Genomic DNA, 24,516 nt, shown 5'->3' with positions numbered 1-24,516 from the left:
TAAAGTATTATGCATTACAAAATATTAACATAAGATGTATTGGAATAGGCCAGAGTCAACAAGAAAAGAAGTTTATTGTAATTATAAAATTATAGGACAAAGGGGTTTGGATGGAGGAGGTGCGAATCAGAGGTTTCTTCACAACGTGTGAGGAAGTGAAAGTGACGGTACCCAGTCAAATGTTCAGCTGAAACAGGCCTCATATAGGGAGTAGGGTGAGACAGCTGCTCATTCGACCAGCTGGACAAACCTGCTGACTCTGATATTGGGGATCTAAGGGAAAAGGGTAACCTGGCCTTTAGAAATAGAGGAACTAAGGCTTAAAATAGGTATGTGAAAGCAGCAGTATGGAAAGTGACAGACTGAGATCATAACAAAGACTGAGATCATAGCAAAGTTCATAAGTTTAGCAAGCTTAAGGAGTCAACATAGAACTCCATTTATATACAAAGCAACACTATAAACGGCAAGGGCTTAACAAAAAATAGCAGTATAACATAACCAATATAAAGACATTTATCATAATGCAAACTCATAAAGTCAACATGTAATCAATCAATTATCAATTATATAATCAGTAGAAACATATACAGTATAGAATAGCAAGAAAAGAGATGAGGAAACTTACTCATTGTAGCTGTAAAAGAAGATTGAGCCACAAGATGTCTGTGTAATGTAAGACTGGGTTTTGTTGACTCAAGAACAAGGAATTAAAGTGACAAGACCAAGGGAGTGAAGATCTCCTGAGCACATTTTTAATAATATCAATGAAGAAGTATGTCTACAATAACAGGAAAATCCATATATGGGCATATGAAATTTTTGTAAAATAAGGGGAAATGAAAAAAGGTTATGTGAATGAAGTAATAATGATGTAATGAGGAAATATTGAGAATGTATAGGAAGCACCTAGAGGTGCCAGGGTATATTGAAGAGATTTTCGGGGGAGAGTTAGAACTTTAGAATGGGAGAACTATAGAACGGGAGGACTTTAGAATTGGAGGACTTTAGAACTGGAGGACTGGACTTTAGAACTGGGGGACTTTAGTATTTTTTGAACTAGGTAGACCTTTTTGGGAAACTAGTTGAACTCATAGAACCTTTTGGGTTACCGGCCTTTTGGGGTTTTTATTTGATTGCGTTAGACTTAGAGATTTCTCCTTGAGCTCAATGGAGGTGTTGGCTGATTGACTGCAATAAAGAAGTTTGCTCATTCTAATCCAGGTCTGGAAAATCTTCTCATTGTTTATTTGTGTCAATTATAAAGTTTATATTTGTATCAGTTAAGTTTAGTTTAGAGTATCAGTTAAGAGTTAATATTCAGCTAAAAACCTAAGAGTGTATTCCACCCCACGATATGTCCACTTATACATATTTATTGGTGTCAGAAGTGGGATTTCGTAAGGGTTAGCGTGATCTGCGTCTGGAACCTGTTCCAACCAGTCTCTCAGAAGGGCTACAGAGGCCGGCCATAATAACAAGGTAAGCAGACGCCTGTTATATTCAAAAGTCTGTGTATAGTGAATCTGTGGCCTGACAGGGGAGGGGTGGCCCTGGTGAGGGAGGCGGAGAGCTGCCCTCGAAATCAAGAACGTCTAAGGGTGAAACAAGGAAGTAAAGAGCAGGATGAGAAATAGCAAATAAGTAGATAAGGGGGGTTGGTTTGTGATAGGTTCCCCTTTTCCCTTAGATCCCCAATATCAGAGTCAGCAGGTTTGTCCAGCTGGTCGAATGAGCAATTGTCTCACCCTACTCCCTATATGAGGCCTGTTTCAGGTGAACATTTGACTGGTTACCGTCACTTTCACTTCCTCACACATTGTGAAGAAACCTCTGATTCACACCTCCTCCATCCAAACCCCTTTGTCCTATAATTTTATAATTACAATAAACTTCTTTTCTTGTTGACTCTGGCCTATTCCCATACATCTTATGTTAAGATTTTGTAATGCATAATACTTTACTTTGGGGCATTCTCGTGTCTCAAGATTTTTTACAGCATTACTCCCCCCTGTGAGGCTGTAAAGCCTCAACCAAACCTAGGTTGCAGTAGTTCTGACCCTTATAAACCACTAAACCTTATAAACAACAACAAAAAACAAAAAAAAAAAACAAATATGAAAAATAAAATAAAAGTAAAGCCCTTATAAACAAAACAAAAATGTTCAAACAACATTTAAAGGAAAACCAAAAGCATTTTAAACTAAATTTCAACATCACCACTTATAGCATCCCCATTCACCAGATTACCTAAGAAATCTTAACATTTTAATATCACTTTAATTCTATCTCCCTTATGACTATTTTTGCTTCTAACAATAACATTTCAGTACTATAACACAATAGTAAGCTTTAACATGTAAGCTTTACCGTTACCATTACAGTATTCAACCATTACTCCCCTCTACACTTCATTTTTGTAACACATTCAGAAACATACGTGCTCATTCTCAAAGGATGAACCAGGAGTGAGTGAAAAACCCTCAACGGCCAATTCGAGATAAAATTCTCACTCTGCCCGTATATATAGTGCGACAGCGAAACCAGTGTCACCAGGGAGCTTTAACATTCAGGAAAGACAGTCAGTGTATACGCAGAGTCACAGGCCACTCACGATTATGGCCAACACCAATAGTGATTGTGATGCAGTGCATAAATCCAATGAGGCAAAGGAGCCTCGATCTTTTTCTTGGTCCGCAGGGAGTGCCACACATCCGAGAACGTGTGGGCATAGAATGTTTTAGGCAGAATAACAACAGCGTCCGAATCGGAACGCTTCCACGGGCAATTTACCAGCCCATTCGGTGGTGATTACATGGTGGTGAGTTCGCTATGGATCTCTGGGATCCTTCCAATCCGAGCTGCATGTCTGGCGTGTCTGCATGTCTGGCGATAGGCCAGCCCATCAGGGCCGGGGTCAAGACAGGCACATGAACGGTGCCGCCGGGGAGGTCGGGGTCGGGGACATCAGAATGGGAAGTATTCCATGGATCTGCACACAACACTTACAAAAAATACATAATACATTTTTTGAATTGGCATGATTAGTCTGGATCAGTATTGTCTAGATTTATCTCCCCCATCTGCGTTTGCATATATTGTCCAACCAGGGAGTGGACTGTTTTGTCAATCAGGGCACGCAGGATAGGTTTTCCACAGCAAGCAACAAAAGCTATAACCAACAAAATTAGAAGAATTATCATGCCTATACGTATTAATCCTGCCATCCAGTCTTCTGAGAGTAGCCACTTGTACCATGCAGGGTCTGGTGCGTCTGTGTTATGGACCATCAGGTCTCGGGCCGCTTTCATGTGTTTAAGCAAAGTGGTTAGCGGTCCCATGGGGCCTGTATGTAAAGGGATGACGGCACAACATTCAGTACCAATCATTTCACATACTCCCTGATCTGGCCCACGCATTTGATCTATAGCAAAGTGGTTTTCCACTGTCATCAGTGTTGTGGCATGTAGTTGTTCTGATATTAATCCTAAGGCGGTGATTGTATGATTAATAAAGCGTTGTTGATTGTACCACATGTAGTTTATCCACTTCATGTTTCTATGTACCTGTACACCGGGCAGAGGCTGCTTGGGATAAGGCTCTATGTTCCTCCGGGACACCCATGGGTTCTCCTTTCCAATCTATGTATATATTAGGGTCTTTGGACCACACGGGGAGCACGGAGGAATTACTGGGACGCAGATACGTTGAGGTGTCACATCGCATGTGTGAGACATCAGCCGGAGCCTGTTTTAGAATGTAATCTAAAAGGGAGTCATTCAAAGCTATCACCATAAGATGTCCTTCAAATACAACTGGCGCACATAGTCCATGCCACATTCGGGGAAATGTCTGGAGCGCTATTCGGTCTCCACAATACCAGAAGATGTCAGCTAGTGGCAGCGAGCCAAATCTGAGGCTAGGGACACTCATCAGTCCTGGTACGGGTGTTTCGCAGCCATATTCTATGATATTACATGGTGGGAGCACATTAACTATGGGATGGTGAGCATCTAATGTATCTTGACATGCAGTCTTTGGGAGAAACCCAACATCTACTGCTCACTTTGATCGTATACATCAAATGCACAGGATCTACTGATGTTATCCATCCATTTTGGTCCATGTGTCCTAGCTGCTGATCCCAACAGGCAAAGCGCAGGACATAAATGTGTGTCATTGTATGGGGGCTTATCACATTCATCTACTCCTCTAGTAGGCATAACATAGGGGATTTGTTTGGATCAATCATGGCATATCACACAGGTACTGTTCATAGTGACCTGATGAGCAGATTCTCTCAGCCACTGACGATAGAGGTTGCCTTCAGGTCCTTTAGCTGTAGTATCATATTGGGTGATACTGGTCACTACAACGTATCCTGTAATGTCTGTATAATCCCCCTGCAGTGCGGAGTTATGGGGACTGCATTTAGGACTACTGCTGTCGCCGTATTTAGCCCAGAAATCTATGCTTGCTTGGCGGAACTGCAAACCAGGGCTCCAGACCGGGATATGACCCCGGCCTTTATATAATTCAAGAAATGAAGTTTTCTGCACTGAAGAAAGATAACCAGATGTGGCATACTGACTATAATACCCCAAGGCATGGATTAGTCTGCAACGTCCGCCCTCGTCGCCAACTGCAGGCCGTCCGGTAACAACAATACTAGTTGTTGCGTCTGTTGACACTTCATGTGGCCTTTTTACGCGGATTTCCAAGGTTAGGGTGTAATAGGATGACGATTGGTTACTAGCCCATGTCACTGGGCCGGAAACTGACTTTGGAAAAGGGCCTGTGTAATCAAACGAGTACATAATAAAATAATTTGTGTTGTTTCATATCTTCTTTTGTATGCTAGCATGGGCAAGTAGACCTAGGGCACATTTTATGTGTCCTTCTATGGCTGTGTGGGCTGTTTCATTGGTTACTCCCGCTAATATAGGGTATGACCCTTTCCCTTGAAAAATTGTATGGCCCTCTATGGTGGTGGAACCTGTTCCTGTACTACGTTTGGGCCTTGGGCCGCCTCTAACAGCATCAGAAGGCACCTGGACATTACAAATGCTGTTATCAAGAGGGTGTGGGATAGCGGTACAGATTTTTACTGTAAGAAAGCCTATTATGACTGCTAGGTTCGAGATTTTCACTATTACACATGCTGTATAAAAGATCTGGGTAGTTAGCCTATCTGCTTCAATTTGTTTGTTAGTCTGATTGGATTTGTTTAATGGTTTATCTCCTTTGCTCTTTTTTTTGGGCAAGGTTAACTGCACCATGGCTTATAGGTGCACCTTTACAATTTTAGTTTTGAAATAAGGAGTCTAGTGTCCTAAGGTCTACGGTTTCAAACTAGTCTGGTGGCGGGCCTGTATAAACTCTTGAGCTAGCATCAACTATGTCATCTGTAGGAGCCAAAATTGGTGTCTCAATGTCTTCTGGCAGGTGGACGTCGATGGCTCTTTGCTGTGAGCATGCTCTAACTCTGGCTCGAGTTCCACTGGCTGGGCCTGTCAATGGTTCGGGAACATAGGGGTCACCTTCTTCTTCGTCGTCAGTGTACGGAGTTGTGTATTGCTTTTTAGATAGCAGTGTCTCCCAGTCTTTTGCTGACTTTGGGACAGGCCGCTGACCCGCCGGCTGTTGCGTGGAGGGTTGTTCTTCGGGTCTCTGCCCTGAGATGGGTGGCTGTGTCGCTGTCTTTGAGGTTGAGGGCTCCTCTACAGTGTCTGCTATAGTTGCCGCACAACAACAATGATTGAGGTGATACCAATATTCCTTGCCTTCAACCTTGACTGCTGTGGGAGACACCACTTTAAAAAGTCATTCTCTTCTTAGCTCCCTCCAATGTTTCCTCTTGAATGTTCTGATGTAAACGTAGTCTCCTGGTTCTACCTGGTTATGTGGCCCTTCTACTGCTGTCCCATGTGTGGCCGGACCCACCTGTGAATATAAGAGTCTGTGGATGTGGGATAAATGCTTTACATAACTTAAAGCGTAAATGCTTCAGACATTGGCCTGCCTGTCACCATCTCATGAGGTGTCAAATGCGTTGTACGGTTTGTCTGTGAGCGCATTTTCATCAATGCTAATGGTAAAGCCTGTACCCAATTCAGGCTTGTGCTAGCACATATTCTTGCAATTTTCTCTTTTAACACTCCATTCGCTGTCTCTACTCTGCCTTGAGAACTGGGGTGATAAACACATCCCATCTTGTGTTTGATGCACAATGCTTGTGCAAGTGACTTAATTACTTTATTTACAAAATGAGGTCCGTTGTCTGAACTTAACTGATCTGGAATGCCAAATATAGGGATTACTTCTCTACACAAGAACTTAGCTACTGTCTTAGCATCATTTCTTGCACTTGCTACTGCCTCAACCCATCTGCTGAACATATCAATCACCACCAGAATATATTGCTTTCCTTCTGCTTTTTCCGCCATATCCACAAAATCCATCATTAGGTGTCGAAATGGACCTCGAAGTTCTGGGATGTGTCCTATTGGGGCTGTGAAATGCTTCCTGACATTTCTTGTTGCTCATAACTCACATGTTCTCAGTGCTTTATCCACAAGGTTAGCTAGGTACGGAGACCACCAATTTCTCCTGATTGTGTCTATTATTACCCTTCTGTTACAGTGATCTACTCCATGTGCTTTTTTTATCAGCATTGGTAACAGGGCTGTGGGAGCTACCCACAAACCCTCTCCTCCTCTCCACACTTTTGTTGCTGGATCTATAAATGCACCTCGCTTTTACCACTGCTCTACTTCTTCAGGACTAGCTGTATTTTGTGCTTCCCTGATGTCTTCAATTGACATTTCTCCTTGACCTGCATCTGGCTCCTCTCCCTGCATAACAGCTATTATGCATCTTACACCTACTGCTGCCTTTTTTGCTGCTTCATCTGCTGCACTTTTCCTTTTGTTATAGTTGTTCCATCTGTTTTGTGGGCCCTACACTTCACTATGGCTAATTTCTTAGGTAATTGTATAGCTGCTAACAGTCTTGATATAGCTGGTCCATGTGTAATGGTTGAGCCATCTGCTCTCTGGAAACCTCGCTGTGCCCAGATCGGTCCAAAAACATGACATACCCCATATGTATATGCTGAGTCAGTGTATATTATACATGTTTCCCCTGCTCCTAACTTACAGGCTAACTGTCAAGGCTTTTATTTCTGACAATTGTGCTGAACACGGTTGTGGGACAGTCATTTCACTAATTGTCCGGTATACATTTTCAATGAGATCATATTCTACTACCGCATAACTAGCTTTATTTCCTTCATGGGTGCGATAACATGATCCATCCACAAAGAAAATACGCTGTGCTCCTAAAAGAGGTTGAGATTCCAAATCTGGTTGTGCTTTCAAGAATTTTTCACTTCACATTTCACAGATCAAAGTCCCTTCACTTGGCAATACTATCCGTTCAGCTGGGTTTATTGTATTACGCCTTTCAATTGTCAATTCTGGTGCTGATAATATTACATCATATCCTGTGCGTCTTGCATTGGTTATTACAAATGCTTGACTTGATGTGTATAGGGTCACTGGGTGACCCATTGTAATTGTAGAAGCCTTCTGGTATGCAAATGCAGCTGCTGATATTGCTCGGTAGCAGGGTGGCATGCCTTTTTCAACATTATCTATAGCCGTGCTAAAATAGGCAATTGGTTGTTTTTCTACACCTTGTTGTTGTTGCAACAGTACAGCAGATGCAAATCCTTGCCTCTCTCATACATATAAGTGAAACGGCTTGCTATAATTTGGACTAGCTAGCGCTGGTTCTGAAGCTAGTGTGCTTTTCAACATTTGAAATGCTGCTTGTGCCTATGGCATCCATGTCAGCTGTGCATTAGGTTTAGCCTGATCCACAGCTTTTATCATGTCCCTAAGTGGTTGTACCTTTAAGGCAAAGTCACATATCCATGGTCTGCTAAATCCTGCCATGCCTAGAAATGACAACATCTGCCGTATGGTTTGAGGTCGTGGTGCATCACGTATAGCCTGTACATGAGTCGGTAATATCTTTCGTGTTGTTCCTTCTAAAACTCTTCCCAAATATTCCACCTTTTTCCAGCAGAATTGTAGCTTTTCTTTGCTAACTTTATGCCCATTCTTTGCTAGGGTCGTCAGTACTGCTATTGAATCCTGCAAGCACTGCTCCTTTGTTTGGCTGCAGATCCATAAATCATCTCTAGTTAATACTTGGTTAAATATTGATGGGCTTTCACAGTATCCTTGAGGCAATCTCGTGTAAGTATACTGTTGTCCACGATATGTGAATGCAAACAAGTGCTGAGAGTCAGGGTGCAATGGAACACTAAAAAATGCAGAACACAGATCAATTACTGTGTACCATTTTGTTCCTTCTGGAATGTTTGATAAGGGTGGAATGTTGGGAGGGTGTCATGTAGTTGGTAATGGCTTTCAGACCTTTCCACACTGAAGCTGAGTCATTAGAGGAAAACTGAATCCATAGTTTTTCGGAATAATTCCTCTTTGCCACTCTGATCTCCTTTTCCAGTGTGTATTTGGCATGTTTGTACAAGACTCTATCCCCATTTCTGTGAGCATCCACTTTAACCTGACGGAGCTGGCTGAGTTTCACAGTGAACCATGGCTTGTCATTGTTGTAAGTTAAGCGAGTCCTGGTAGGAATACACAAATCCTCACAGAAACTGATATATGATGTTACAGTCTCTGTGAGCTTGTCCAGGTCGGAGGCAGCAGCTTCAAAAACAGTCCAATCAGTGAGAGAGAAACAAGCTTGAAAATCCTCCTCCGCTTCCTTATTCCGTATTTTTGCAGGCCCTTAATACAGGTTTAGCTGATTTCAGTTTCTGCCTGTAGGTCGGTATCAGATGAACTAAACAGTGATCAGAGAGTCCCAGACCTGCCTGTGGGACAGAGTGATATGCATCCGTTATTGTTGTGTAGCATTGATCCAGTGTGTTACTGTCTCTGGTGGGACATGTAACATGCTGCCTGTATTTTGGCAGTTCACGTGAGAGAATCGCTTTATTAAAGTCCCCAAGAATTATTAGTACAGAGTCCGGGTGTTGTTGCTCACTCTCTGTGATCATGTCAGCGAGTCTCTGTAAGGCCGAGCTCACTTGCGCTTGTGGAGGAATGTAAACACTCACCAGAATGAATGAGCAAAACTCCCATGGCGAATAGAATGGTTTGCAGTTAATGACAAGTGTTTCAAGTTACATCAGAACACCACCTTTCATTGATGTAAATACACGTCCCGCTGCTGCACGATTTCCCCGTTGATTCTGCGTCGCCATCCGCTCTAAAGAGCTGAAAGCCCGGCAGACTTAACGCGCTGTCTGGAACGTCGTTCAGCCAGGTTTCGGTGAAACAGAGAGCAGCAGAGTTCGAAAAATCCTTATTAGTCCGGGTGAGCAGAAGGAGTTTGTCCGTTTTGTTGGGAGGAGAGCGGAGATTCGCCAGGTGGATGCTAGGCAGCGGTGTTCTTAAACCGCGCTGTCTGAGTTACACTACCGCGCCAGTGCGTTTTCCCCGCAAATGCAGCAAAACATCAGAATACTCAAAAACCGGTAAGAGATCTTGTGGTGTGTACTGCCGAATGTTCAGCAGTTCATCTCTGGTGAAACTGATCGGATTTCCTTGACACAAAACAGTAAAAACAGAGCAAACACTGAGGAGCTAAGCACTGAGGCTGCCATCCACAGCACCATCTTGCTGGGAGAATTATATAATAATAATAATATTAAAAATAAAAATAAAAATAATAATAATAATAATAATAATAATAGTTAGATATAGTTGTTGTTATTATAATTATCATCAGAAGGTTTCCAGAATAAGAATTGTTAAGAGACCAGTATCAGCAGCCATCAGGGGATCATTTGTGACCTTGAACAAAGCAGTTTCTATAACGTGTTTAGTAATTTTTCATCACACTCATTTAATGTGTAAAATGACCACTGGACTACTGAGTATAGTAAAAGTTTAGAAATAAGAAAATAATTTATTTTCATTAATAAGAAAATAAATAATTGCTTCTGATCATTTGGGTTGCTGCAGTTCTGTAAAGAGCTTTAGGTGATGGAGGTTTTGATCACCTGAGCAGTGATTTATCTTCAAGTCAACAGGCTGCTGAGCTGCAACTTAACATTCATTAGTCTAACATTTCTTACTTTAGATTAGGGTTCTCACATTCAGTGAGTCAGTGAGGCCACCTCAGTCGTGGCTGGCCCAAGACTTGAACCCACAACCTTAGGGTTAGGAGTTAAACTTTCTAACCATTAGGCCACGACTGCCCCTACTCTATGCAATGATTTATATATTAGCTAATTTTACTGTGGAATTGTTTAGTAATTCCCTTTTAAAATCATTACATTGATTACATCATTAAATTACTATAATTCAGCCAGTGGGCAACATTTAATCCATTATAAAATGGACAATTCACATTGGTTGTTGTTCAAACTGACTCATATCACTTCTAGATGACCTACTCTGTGCTTAAAATAAAGATTAATCAAGCCTTTTATTATGGATTAAAGTTAATTAGTAGAATTATATATGTAATGCCTGTATATGTAAATTATATATAACCTACTCATCCATATTCCATCCCATTCACTGCTCATTGTACAGAATTATTTTTAATTCATTTATTTTTACTGTATCTACATCTTAATTGTATCTACATTTTAATTTTTCTCTGTACTGTAGTTCTGTACTTCTACCCATTTTTCCTTATACTTCTGCTTTACTAAAATAAGGAACAGTCGTAAAACACATTTCACTACATGTCATACTGTGTATGTTTATGTATGTGACAAATAACAATTTATATTTAATTAATGTCTGTAATATAATGTATTACAGACTATTGTAACTTTGAATGAAAATAACTTTAAATTTCCACAGTAGAATTATTTTGTCTTTACTGTGAGCATGATATATCTCAATATAAAGTGAACCGATTCAGTTTGATCAACTAACAATTTGAAATATCTATTTTATCATGGATTAAATGTTGCCCACTGATAAGATAGGAGTGATGTGTTCATATCTTCTGGTTCTAGTTAGGACTCTAGGTACTGTGTTCAGGACTAACTGGAGTTTGTTTATGCTCCTACTGGAACATCCAGACTTTACCCATTTTAATGACATCAACATGTAGATGTCGATTGCAGTGTCACTTTAACCATATTGTCTAACTGGTGTTTATACTTTCAGTATTTATAAAAATGAGAAGGTTCAGTGAAAGCTTTGAGGACATGTTTGTTCATTTGCACTAGTGTGAGTTCATTATGTTTTATTTTATTTCCTTTAGTATCAGCTGTGATTCACTTGGAGTGGAAAGTTGGTCATCTCTGGACTCAGCGCTCAGATCAGAAACCTCCGATCTGAGAGAACTTCATCTGACTGTGAAAACACTGTATCTGTCTGGGAATAATCTAGGAGACTCAGGAGTGAAGAGTCTCTCTGCTGGACTGGAGAATCCTCACTGTAAAGTGGAGACACTGAGGTAAGATCATCTTTCTGAGAGTCCTGCTCCTCAGTAAGACACATTCTCTAATGGTGAGACTGAAGCAGAGGTTTCGGTTCATCATCAATGTCCTGAGGAGGAAGAGTGTTTATGTTCACTGCACACTGATGATTTCTCACAGTCTCTGATGTGACTGCAGTCTGAAATTACTGTGAAATTTACTAAAACATTGGAACTAATCACACAGACTGGAGCTGGGACACAAACTAAATGAAAAAACAAAAAACAAAACAAAAAAAAACACACACACAACCTTTGACACTTTTTCATTGTAACTTTGAACAAATGTTTTAAACTCATGGTATCTTAAGTATGTAACCTAGTGAGCCAGCATTAATGTATTCAATGCTAGAGATTTAAGCACGTATGTACGTTGCTCTGGATAAGGGCATCTGCCAAATGCTGTAAATGTAAATGTACTGTGTGAGCTCAGGTCCCCTGAGCAAAACACTGTTGATAACATGTACTGTATAGATATTTTTTCAGACCGGACAAGTCCTAATTATAGTCCAAAATTATACCAATTCCAAAGTTATCAATTTGAAATCGATCGATCGATCGAGTGATTTGTTTGTGCAACGTTATAAGTTGACTGGGTTTATCGGGATATTTCACTCGATCGATCACCAGATCTGTCAATGATTTCAAATTGATAACTTTGGAATTGGTATAATTTTGAGTAATACCCTTAGCCTTCATCGATGTCTTTCCTTTTTTAGTTTTGTAACTGTAGGTTTTAGGGCCAGCGCTTACCAACTCTACTATTTGATCACCGTCGTCTAGTTCGCTGGTAAGACCCCCCAAATAATCGTTCAAAGGCGGCATCCAATCCCCTTCTTTACTTTTAAAAATGACGCTGTTGGTGTCGGTGTTGTAGTCTGTAAAGAGGTTTTTGGATCTTTCAGGAAAATGCCAGACTTCAGACAGTTTTAATATTTGGTAACCTTTCTCGACGGCTTTCCCTAACTCGATGGTGGCCCACGTACCCATTAGAGCTCGTGCCTGGTCTGAATGATCACATTGCTTTAGTTGTTGCTCGCAGCATGTTCTGCACAGAGGGAAAAGGAGTTTGTTATTTACACGGTACGGAAGAACTGGGGACCACAGGCCCCTAGGCGGAAATACCTTTGCGCGAACTATTCCGAAATAATTATCCAGAGGTTCAAAGTCACGAAAAATGACTGTGGGGTGACCGATAGGATATGTTTTCGACTTGTTTTCATACGGGTAAAGTGACGTGAAATCGTAATAATCTATTCTCTCACCGGGTTATGTTACATAGTGTAAATGCAAAGCGTTCGTTCGACCACCGTAAAGGGCATCTCGAGGGTTTAAACGCATGGGAAAGTCAAACTCTTTTAGAAAGTTTATCACTCTCACGTCGTTTTTCTTCATTTCACAATACTCATGCTCCCAGATCGTTGTGACGTGCAAATTGTGCGTGTCTTGCAAATACTTTATCTTTTCCAACGACTTAACCCTGACATCACCAAAGCTACAGTAACTGTGTGGTTAAGAGGATGCGGTGCTGACGAGGGAAAACACTTTTCACAACCGTGATAAAAACAACCGAGAAACTCAGAAACCTTACACGTCTGACCCACTTCACAATAACCGTCAACGAAATATGAACCGAACCCAACTTCACCTTCGTTCAGAGCATGTTGAACAGGTAGGTTATGTGTGGCTGAAATGTATTCGAGCCACTGAATGGCAGGTGTTGAATAAGACTTGTGCCTGTTGATGTAATTATCGAGAGGTGGAATGGCGAGAGTGTTTTCTGGGAGAAACTTTGTTCTAAATATTTTCATGCAAACGGAAGCGATCGTAATACATTTAAAAGGATCCACCGTTGTACTTTGTCAAATTTCATCTCTGAAAGCTATACAACCTTTTCTCAAAATGTCTACGTCATTTACACAGTATTCATCATCTCTTGAAATCAAAAACTTTGTCAGACACTGTCGCGTACCACTTGAAAAAATCCTCCCTGTCTTTAGACATCATGTTATCCACATTGTAAAACCGTGGTTCGGGGTACGGCCCTACATAGTTTTGATTTTCTAACATGTTCCAGAAATGAGGAAAATATCCTTTCTTTTTTTCTGAGAACCCCATGGCCTTAGGAAGATTGCTAAGCTTCATGGGTAAGAAAGACAGGCTATCGATGTATTTCTGGTTGAAATCGATATCGGTGAAACACAGTATCTTTCCACCTTGTGCAACAATCTTAGGTGTGATTCCTTCTTTCACTAAATGGTTTAGCAAAAGGTATGAATCGAACCCTCTAGCATTATGCGCGATAAAGGTATAACCTCTGAATTTGTATAAAGATGTATCTCTTATTAGACTTTTCCCTCTTTAACAGCTGTATAAAACACCTGTGTTCGCAATCTGTATCAAGATTTTCACCACAGAATTTACACAATCTCTCAGGGCACACATGATGTTTAAGGCCAAATGGGTTGTGGTACACCATATTACAGTTACTGCAGTAGAAACCTCTTTTGCACTGAGAATATTCACCTGCTTCTGACTGGCGCAACGCTTTATGTCTATCGAAACAATATTTTGATCTACACAACCTCATACAATCCGGGCATTTTGTTATGTTTTGAGGGTGTTTGTAGCAGTCTACATCACAACAAACGTTACAACTATATACACAACGATGGTTCCACATATCCTTAAACCCTGAGTGACAGAAATGACAGACGTAACTACATCCCAAAAATCCAGTGATGTTTTTAACTCCGTAATAGTGGTTGTCATGCAAAAACAAGTACAGCATCTTGGGGGATCTTGCTGGTTTGAAAGAAAGAGAATCCTGCTTTATCGCTAGTTTTGTACACAATTACAATTTTACACTGTAAATGTGCCTCAAATTTACACACATCGGCAAAGGTGGCGGGTGTGTTTTCAGTTAATCCTACATCGTATTGGAGCTGTTTAGCGATTTTTTTCATTTTGAAAATCACTTTTATCACGATTTAAAAGATGTGTAACGCATAATGCAAAGCTCATGTTGACTTTATTGTAAAACATATACAAGTGTTGCATCTTCTTCTGTACAGCTTCCGAACTGAATATTGTAGCAATTGTCCGTATACAACCTGTACCGCCGCGAGGTGGTCAAACTATCTGTACTACCAGCATGGTCAAAAAAGACTGTAAATCGATGGCTCCATTGACTAGTTGAATGTGAGATGACACATTGAGTGTAGCACCTCTAATTTCAACGGTGACATAATCCTTAGGTGAAATAATTTCATTAGCAACTTCTACCACGCTATTTAAAATTCAAAATTTAAAATTGAAAAGTTCACTCTTCTTATGATCTCTGTGTTATTCAAGCTGTCACGATTAATTATCCTAATATTAGGATCTACACCATGGCCTATTTGAATGTTTTCACCATTAGGGGCGTTGTGTTGTCAAAGAAATCTAAAGAGTCATTTTCACCATTAGGTGGCATTGTGTTGTCAAAGTAATCTAAGGAGTCATCTTCACCATTAGGCGGTGTTGTGTTGTCAAAGTAATCTAAGAGTCATTTTCACCATTAGGCGGTGTTGTGTTGTCAAAGTAATCTAAGGAGTCATTTTCACCATTAGGCGGGGTTGTGTTTACTGATGTATCATTTACCATTTCAGGGATGTACTCATGATCAATTTCGGGATTTTGCAGAACATTAACAGGTTGGTTGATTAAGTTAATGATATTGTCATTTAGCGAAATAAGGCTTTGATTAAGACCATGAAGCAAATCTTGTTGAGAGGCAGGTCTTTGATGTTGACAGGGTACCAGAGGTGTTGCATTAACGATACTTTGTTCGTTAGATAAGTTAAAACTATCGTTCACATGATTAACCGCTTCTATTAATGTCGGATTCAACTGTACAGGATGATCTTGATCATTTAGGCTATTCTGCAACGTTAACAGACTCTGATTTAGTTCTAGGAAAACATCATGATGAGGCAGCCGTGTGTGTGTTGGTCTTAAACTATCGTTCATCTCATTCTCCACCTGTGATACGATGTATTCAGTACCAGGAACAGAACTCTTATTACCATGTATACGTGTCGGACTTAAACTATCGTTCAGATGATTAACCACTTCTATTAATGATGGATTCAACTGTACAGGTTGATCTTGATCATTTAGGCTATTCTGCAACGTTAACAGACTGATTTAGTTCTAGGAAAACATCATGATGAGCAGCTTTGTGTGGGTTGGTCTTAAACTATCGTTCAACTCATTCTCCACCTGTGATACGATGTGTTCAGAACCAGGAATTGGACTCTGAATATCATGTCTACGTGTCGGACATAAACTATCGTTCAACTCATTGATTGCATCGGTTAAATAAGGGTTCAGAGATGTGAACGAGTCAAGCTGCAACAGACTACTTGAAAAAGTCGAGGTTTCACCAAAGCAGAAATCATGTGACAAAGTAGGATCATTTTCATTTCTAATTTTTTTAGCTTCTGAAGAGGGAGAATTACTCGAACGCTTCTGAGCCATTTCTAATGTAACAATGTCTTAGCAATTCTTTATTCAACATAAAACACAGATTCAAGGATTCTTGAGTATTATACAAGGAATGAACATACTGTCAGATGTGTTTTGAAGTACGTTGCAGACATGCTCAAAGTTTTCAGTTATTCTATCCCTTAGCTGAAAAAAAAAAAAAAAAACAGATTACAAAAAATGCGAGGAGGATTATTTTTACACTCTTAAGGGATGTTTGAAGCGAATGCTAACGGACTTACACAAAACATTTGAACCACCGTAGTCAACATAGTTAGATGTTGTACCAATGTCTTCTGAATATATCACACATACAAAATAATGAATGAATGAATAAATTTAATAAATAAATAAATAAATAAGCTCGTTAGCACGTTCGCCTCACACCTCCAGGGTCGGGGTTCGATTCCCGCCTCCGCCTTGTGTGTGTGGAGTTTGCATGTTCTCCCCGTGCCTCTGGGGTTTCCTCCGGGTACACCGGTTTCCTCCCCTGGTCCAAAGACATGCATGGTAGGTTGATTGGCATCTCTGGAAAATTGTCCCTAGTGTGTGATTGCGTGAGTGAATGAGAGTGTGTGTGTGTGTGTGTGTGTGTGCCCTGCGATGGGTTAGCACTCCGTCCAGGGTGTATCCTGCCTTGATGCCCGATGACGCCTGAGATAGGCACAGGCTCCCCGTGACCCGAGGTAGTTCGGATAAGCGGTAGAAGATGAATGAATGAATAAATAAATAAATAAATAAATAATATTGCTAATCATATAAGGTTAATGAAACATTTACACGATGTAACTTACTTGAAAAGAGAATGCTAATGGACTTAGACAAAACTTAGACTTTGAACCACCGTAGTCAACGTAGTTAGACGATGTACGGACGTCTTCTGAATATATCACACATACAAAATAATGAATGAATAAATAAATAAATTATTGCTAATCATATAAGTTGAAATGAAAGATTTTACAACATTCATATTTTCGCTATGTAACTTACGTGTAGTTTGTAGGGCTTCAGACTCCGGTCTGAAAAAATATCTATACACATTATCAACAGTGTTATACTCAGGGGACCGTTTGCAGGTTTTTTTGCGCATGCATGTTTGCTCATGGGAGTGGTTGCACATTTTTGTTTTTTTTTTTGCGCATGCGTGCTTGCTCAGGGGCATGTGCGCTTGTGTGACGTTATAGATAGCCCCCATTGGCTAACGCTTGCACGTATTTTCCCCGGGGGGGGCGACGTGTGCACGTTTTTGCGCATGCATGTTTGCTCAGGGGGAGCGTGAGAACATGAGAACTAAACCTAACATATTAAAATCTGGATAAACACCTGTCAGTGTATGTATATGTCATGTGAGAACGTGAGAACTAAACCTAACATATTAAAATCCGGACAAACACCTGTCAGTGTATGTATATGTCTTGTGAGAACATGAGAACGTGAGAACTAAACCTAACTAATCCTAACATAATAAAATCACTGAACATTATGTTATACATCTGCTATACATCTGCTACTGTATATCATCTGAGAACGTGAGAAAGTCAGATCAAATGGTATGACCTTTGACCTTTATTCATTTCCTATCACTAATGGCAGCTGTTATGACAGCTGTTATGACAGCTGTCACGGCAATAAAACTGTCAGTTGATGAAAGCCGCCCCTTATTTCTTTCTTCTGTCAGCTATCAGCTTTTTAATTTCAATTATTTTCACTTATGATTTTTTTACAGTCAAATCAGTAAAACTTGTTATAAACAGAACAGAAATAAAGAGGTTCTCTGCATTATAATATAAGAAGATGTAAAATTCTGTTCAGTGTACAAGTGGGTCTGTTTTACATTCTAACTGTTATAATAAAATTAAATTGTAATAAGACTCCACTGTAGAAAACAGAATGATTCAGAGGTGAATGAACTAAACCTACACTATACATGTCAATATTTGTACTATACATTTGTGTTGTCAAGGTTTTTGTTAGAAACACAAGTCTATCAACATGATCCAGCTTTAGTGAGGACCACAAGAGAGTAACAATATTCCCCCAGTACTAAAAGCCCTCTCTGAAGGGGAACCTACACCTGACCTAAATGATATTAAAAACTGGACACTGCTGAGTTTGTTATTCAGAGATTATAAATTACTCTCCAAGGTTTTGGCCAACAGACTGAGTGAAGTCTTAGAACAAGTCATCCATCATGATCAGACAGATTGTGTCCCAGGAAGATGAATTTTTATAATATTTCTGTTATCTGGGATATTTTAGATATCAGTAAGAGTCTTAACCAGATTTTGGTCTAGTGTCAGTAGACCTAGAAAAGACTTTTGACCGAGTCGAACACAACTATTTATGAATGTGTTCACAGCATTTAGTTTTAGTCCTGATTTTGTTTCCATGATAAAGGTTTTGTACAGTGATGTTGAAAGTATACTGAAAGTTAATGGTGACTTATGTGGTTCCTTATAAAGTTTATAGAGGTGTTAGACAAGGTTGTGTCTTGTCTGGTGTGTTGTATACTTTAGTAATAGAAAAGTTAAGAACAGATTTGTACTGATTATATATTCTGAAGTTCACAAACCTGTTTATCAGCTGATGATGATGATGATGATGATGACGATGATGAGGATTTAATTAGTGATCAGAGGGAAGTTTGATGTTGGAAAGCTACAAGAGTTAAAAACATCTCTGCTACAAAAGTAAACTGATATAAATGTAAATCCATTGATGTCCATATTGTTTACAGAGTTAAACTGTTTCATGCCTTTCTGCAGTGTAATAGATGAAAATTTATTGTGTTATAGTCTATTTGATGTGAGGAAACATTCTCACTAGAAATCTTTATTTGTGGTTTGGTTAAAATTATTTATTGAATATATCTGACAATATTGTAGTAATTGTAATAAAGGGTTTTAAAAACCTGTTGATGAAGAGTGTGTCATTGTGTTTCTCTGCAGTTTGTGTAATTGTGGTGTCTCAGATGAAGGCTGTGCTGCTCTGACTTCAGCTCTGAGATCAAACCCCTCACACCTGAGATACCTGGATCTGTCTGATAATAAAGTAGGAGACTCAGGAGTGAAGATTCTTTCTGCTGTACTGGAGAATCCTCACTGTAAACTAAAGACATTGGGGTAAGATCATATATTAAAACATTAATAATAAATCATGGTCTAATCTTCATCCAGGTCGTAATAATAGATAAACACATTCTGTATAAATAAAACACAGTCACAGTTGTTCTTGTCAATACTGAATAAACCATTTACACTTTCACAGTCTGGGTTTAAAAAATACACCAGTGAACTAACAACTTCTCCAAAAACTAATTAGAGTCTGACCCTGTTTTAGGTCTGATTACTGACAGTCTGATCTTCTCAAGAAAGATCTGTTCATGTGAACTCGGATTAAAACAGAGATGTTGTTGAGATGTGAAGCAGAGAAAAGTTACAGAAAACATTTACATTAATATTTTATTTCTCACATACACAACCATACACAGTACGACATGTAGTGAAATGTTTTTAAACTGTCTGTGATTTAAACATAAAATAAAATAGAATAATAAAAAAGAAAATAGAATAAAAATAGAATAGATGTAACAAATAGAAATGTAAGAATCAGTTTAATGGAGTAGAAAAATAAATGTGAATATGGATCAGTGGCAGAACAATGTGAGTGTTTTAATAAAGTTCAGATGTGTTAAATACTGTAATATATGAAATATGTTATGTTTAAAATAAAATCTGGCTGATGTATCAGTGTTGTGTATGAAAGTCCAGAAAAAGTCCAAGTTCTAGTCTTATGTGTTGTCCTGGTCTCTAAAGTGTGTGTTACTCAGTCCACAATAATACACACTGTCTACAGTCAGGGTCGACACTCGAGCCCCAGTAAAATGTTCCTGATAAATCAGTGTCTGATGATGTAGATTACAGTAGATAGGTCTGAAAATAGGCTTCGTCTTCATCAAACATTAATATTTACATCATGATTTAAAACATGAAGAATGATTGTAATGTTAGCTGAAGTGAAAATATCCTGTACCCTTCAGTCATAAGCCCCGCCCATCATAAGCTACTCTCATCACTGTGCCCCGGCCATTACATTGCAACGTCCCCTTGTTGTGCTCCGCCCCTCACTATGCCCCACCCCATTACTGTGCCCCACCCCCTCACTTTGACCCCATCACTGTGCCCGACCCTTCACTTTGACACCCCCATGCCCCGCCCCCTCACTCTACTCCTTTTTTCACTTTTCTCTGTAGAAATGTCGACTTGCAGTCAGATGATAATTAATAATCCCACATTCTATCTGAGGACTGAGAAGATGTAACTACCAGACTAACACTTATCACTGTGTTAATGAGTAGTATGTGAATGTGGATTTAGATGAATGAGGACTTCCTGTTTTACAGATCTGATTTATTTGCCACAGATTTGATCAATAATGTTAAATTGTTAACTGATAAAAGAAGGTTTTCTTTTCTCTTCTCATGTCTAAAATCTTCTAAATCTGGATGTGATTTAGTCATCAGTGAAAGCTTTTTGAAGTGATTTATTCATTTAGACGACTAGTTAGTTAGTTTTCTTACAAAAATACTAGTTGTGGATTTAAGGTTGTTTAGCTAAAAAAGTTTACATGTGTAATTGTAGTAAAGATCTTTACAGTGAAATAAAATGTAAAACTGAAATAATAAAATGATCTGCAGCACAAAGTTACATTCATGTTTCTTACATTATATGATGAAAAACAAAGAAAACGAATAAATAAATGAATAATAAGTAAATGAATAAGTAAAATTCTTGTGGGCCTGAGATCAAAGTGATTAAACACTAGAAACATCCCTGTGTACAACCAGTGAAGAGTGTGTCATTGTGTCTCTATACAGGTTGCGTAAGTGTGGTGTCTCAGATGAAGGCTGTGCTGCTCTGACTTCAGCTCTGAGATCAAACCCCTCACACCTGAGATACCTGGATCTGTCCTATAATAATCTAGGAGACTTGGGAGTGAAGATTCTCTCTGCTGTACTGGAGAATCCTCACTGTAAATTGGAGAAATTGAGGTAAGATCATATATTAAAACATTAATAATAAATCATGGTCTAATCTTCATCCAGGTCGTAATAATAGATAAACACATTCTGTATAAATAAAACACAGTCACAGTTGTTCTTGTCAATACTGAATAAACCATTTACACTTTCACAGTCTGGGTTTAAAAAATACACCAATGAACTAACAACTTCTCCAAAAACTAATTAGAGTCTGACCCTGTTTTAGGTCTGATTACTGACAGTCTGATCTTCTCAAGAAAGATCTGTTCATGTGAACTTGGATTAAAACAGAGATTTTGCAAAAGTATTCATACCCACTGAACTTTTTCACATTTTGACACATTACAACCACAAACAAAAATGTATTCTATTAGGATTTTATGTGATAGACCAACACAAAGTGGCACATAATTGTGAAGTTGAAGGAAAACGATAAATTGTGTGCAAATGTTTTTCACAAATAAATATCTGAAAAGTGTGGCGTGCATTTGTATTCAGCCCCACTGAGTCAATACTTTGTAGAACCACCTTTCGCTGCAATTACAACTGCAAATCTTTTGGGGTTTGTCTCTACCAGCTTTGCACATCTACAGAGTGAAATTTTTGCCCAGTCTCGCCACAGATTCTTAATTGGATTTAGGTTGGGACTTTGACAGGGCCATTCCAACACATTGTTACAATCCCAGAAGGTGTTTAGGGGTATGGATGGGATGTAACAACTTGAAATGATTATAAGGTTTGATTTTTGGTGTGTATGTGGCAATCAACGACCAGGTCAACAAATAGTGGGCAAAACCTGTATCTATTAATATACAAGTGGTGGTGACAAGGTGATGATAATATTTACAATATTTACAGAAAACAGATAAAGACACAAAAGTGGAAAGGGACACGAGCAGTGCCAAAACAAAGAAATCAGCAAAACAAAACCACTCTTACTTGAATTTAACCCTCTAACCTAAACTACAAAGAAAAAGTAATGAGACAAATCTTCAGCGTCGAACGACGCCCTAACTAACCTACACTACCTACCCAAACAAAACATACAGAGGGTGGTATGCGCTCCTAACCTAGTGTGTGAATGTGGATTTAGATGAATGAGGACTTCCTGTTTTACACATTTGATTTATTTGCCACAGATTTGATCAATAATGTTAAATTGTTAACTGCTAAAAGAAGGTTTTCTTTTCTCTTCTCATTTCTAAAAACTTCTAAAACTGGATGTGATTTAGTCATCAGTGAAAGCTTTTTGAAGTGATTTATTCATTTAGACGACTAGATAGTTAGTTTTCTTACAAAAATACTAGTTGTGGATTTAAGGTTGTTTAGCTAAAAAAATTTACATGTGTAATTGAAGCAAAGATCTTTACAGTGAAATAAAATGTAAAACTGAAATAATAAAATGATCTGCAGCACAAAGTTACATTCATGTTTCTTACATTATATGATGAAAAACAAAGAAACAAACAAATGAATAAATAAATAAATAAATAAATAAATAAATAAATAAATAAAGGCTTTTTTTTGGCGTTTTTTGCCAAATAAATAAATAAATAAATAGATAAATAAATAAATCTGTGTTTTCAGGTTTCTGTAACATTCTTGTGGGCCTGTGATCAAAGTGATTAAACACTAGAAACATCCCTGTGTACAACCAGTGAAGAGTGTGTCATTGTGTCTCTATACAGGTTGCGTTTGTGTGGTGTCTCAGATGAAGGCTGTGCTGCTCTGACTTCAGCTCTGAGATCAAACCCCTCACACCTGAGAGAACTGGATCTGTCTGATAATAAACTAGGAGACTCAGGAAAGAAGCTGCTCTCTGATCTTAAGGATGATAAACATTACAAACTACAGACACTGTGGTGAGTAATGACCTTTTAATAAAAGTTTATCCTCATTATCATTACACATTGATACACATTACATTTCTCTTCAATAGCTTTCAGATTATCAGGTTAGAAAATGTCACTATATTCTGTTTAATCAGAATTTTTCTAACGATTCTCTTTAATGCTGTTTTGTGTTCAGTAAAGTGTGTTGATGTAAAATTCATGTGAAGGCAGAAAACAGGGATTCAGACAGTCTACAAAAAGTCACAAATGAGTTCATGAGAGTGATTGTTAATGAACATTGTGTCTTCTGTCATTCCTGTAAAATTCACCTGAGTTTGTTCTTAAAGTCTGCACTTAAATATAAATGTAGAACAAGATCTAAATGACACAGTAGTGTTTGTTATTTAAAGCTCCTGTGATTGTATAAGAGCAGTGATGTGATGGGTAAAGATCTGCTCATTATCTTGTTAGAACTTGTGGAAGTTCTCATTTGTTCTAGTTAAATGTTAGAACACAGATGTTAGTAAGAATGAAGAAATGTTGAATGATTCATTATAAACAGGAGACGATAATGTTTCTGTTGGAGCAGAGATGATTACATGCTGTTGATCATGAAGTACCACAGTCCACTTTGTGCTGATTAATTCACATGTGTTTCTTTCATATTCAGGTTCCAATGAATATCTGTGTGTGATGAAGACTCCAGTGTTCCTGCATTACCATGATGGAGAATAGAGAACATGTTTATTAACACATCACTCATTTAGTTCTATCACATTAAACAGACTCAGAGATGTGAGAAGTGTGTGTTCATCGTGTACAGTGAATCAGACTAAACACAGTTCTACACTGAGTGTATAATGACCTCTGATCACTGGATAAAATTCCCTGGATCTCAATCCCATAAAAACCTGAGGGATTATTTGTAACAGCAGGTGAAAATCCACATGAACTCGAGCTGAACCCAGTCAGTGGAAGAGAAATATAATGGACAGGAACAGTTTCATGACATTGGTGGATTTCTCACCTGATAGGATTGGAGTTTATCTGAGGAGTTTATCTGATGAAGCCCATAGGAGACTCTCTACAAGTCACATTTATCACTTTGTTCTTTGGGCAATTAATGTTCCAGTGATGTTATACTAAATATCAGAACTCTTCTAATCAAATCAAATTAATGTTCCACCACTAACTGTTGTATAATGTAGTTTTGATGGTTTGTGATTTTACTGTTTGTGTGATTTATTATATTATATATATTATATAATTATATATATATATATATATATATATATATATATATATATATATATATATATATATATATATATATATACAGAAGGAATAAAATACATAAATACAGTGTTATTAGTTTTGTTGTGTAAAATTAATATTATGTATAGATAATTCTGTAGAATATTCTGTAGAAAAACTATTTTTTTTATTCAAATATATAATCTAGGGGGGCACGGTGGCTTAGTGGTTAACACGTTCGCCTCACACCTCCAGGGTCGGGGTTCGATTCCCGCCTCCACCTTGTGTGTGTGGAGTTTGCATGTTCTCCCCGTGCCT

General features: G+C 38.7%; 1 protein-coding gene across 5 annotated transcripts in view; it reads left to right on the top strand.

The window, feature by feature from the left end:
* LOC132858837 (NACHT, LRR and PYD domains-containing protein 12-like) overlaps nucleotides 1-24,187 on the top strand; it is a 379,445-nt gene extending 355,258 nt beyond the window's left edge. For 4 of the 5 annotated variants that reach the window (XM_060889351.1, XM_060889350.1, XM_060889352.1 and 1 more), the window contains 5 exons: nucleotides 11,326-11,520; nucleotides 19,020-19,193; nucleotides 20,948-21,121; nucleotides 22,801-22,974; nucleotides 23,615-24,187. In XM_060889351.1, coding sequence (XP_060745334.1) covers nucleotides 11,326-11,520; nucleotides 19,020-19,193; nucleotides 20,948-21,121; nucleotides 22,801-22,974; nucleotides 23,615-23,624 — 727 coding nt within the window. In that variant the 3' untranslated portion in view covers nucleotides 23,625-24,187. The remainder of the gene's footprint in view (nucleotides 1-11,325; nucleotides 11,521-19,019; nucleotides 19,194-20,947; nucleotides 21,122-22,800; nucleotides 22,975-23,614) is intronic. The other variant, XM_060889353.1, reaches the window with a different exon arrangement.
* The last annotated feature ends 329 nt before the right edge of the window (nucleotides 24,188-24,516 follow it).

The sequence above is a fragment of the Tachysurus vachellii genome, chromosome 16 (assembly GCF_030014155.1).
Source record: "Tachysurus vachellii isolate PV-2020 chromosome 16, HZAU_Pvac_v1, whole genome shotgun sequence".
Lineage (NCBI taxonomy): Eukaryota > Metazoa > Chordata > Actinopteri > Siluriformes > Bagridae > Tachysurus > Tachysurus vachellii.
This window is presented reverse-complemented; position numbering and strand designations above follow the sequence as displayed.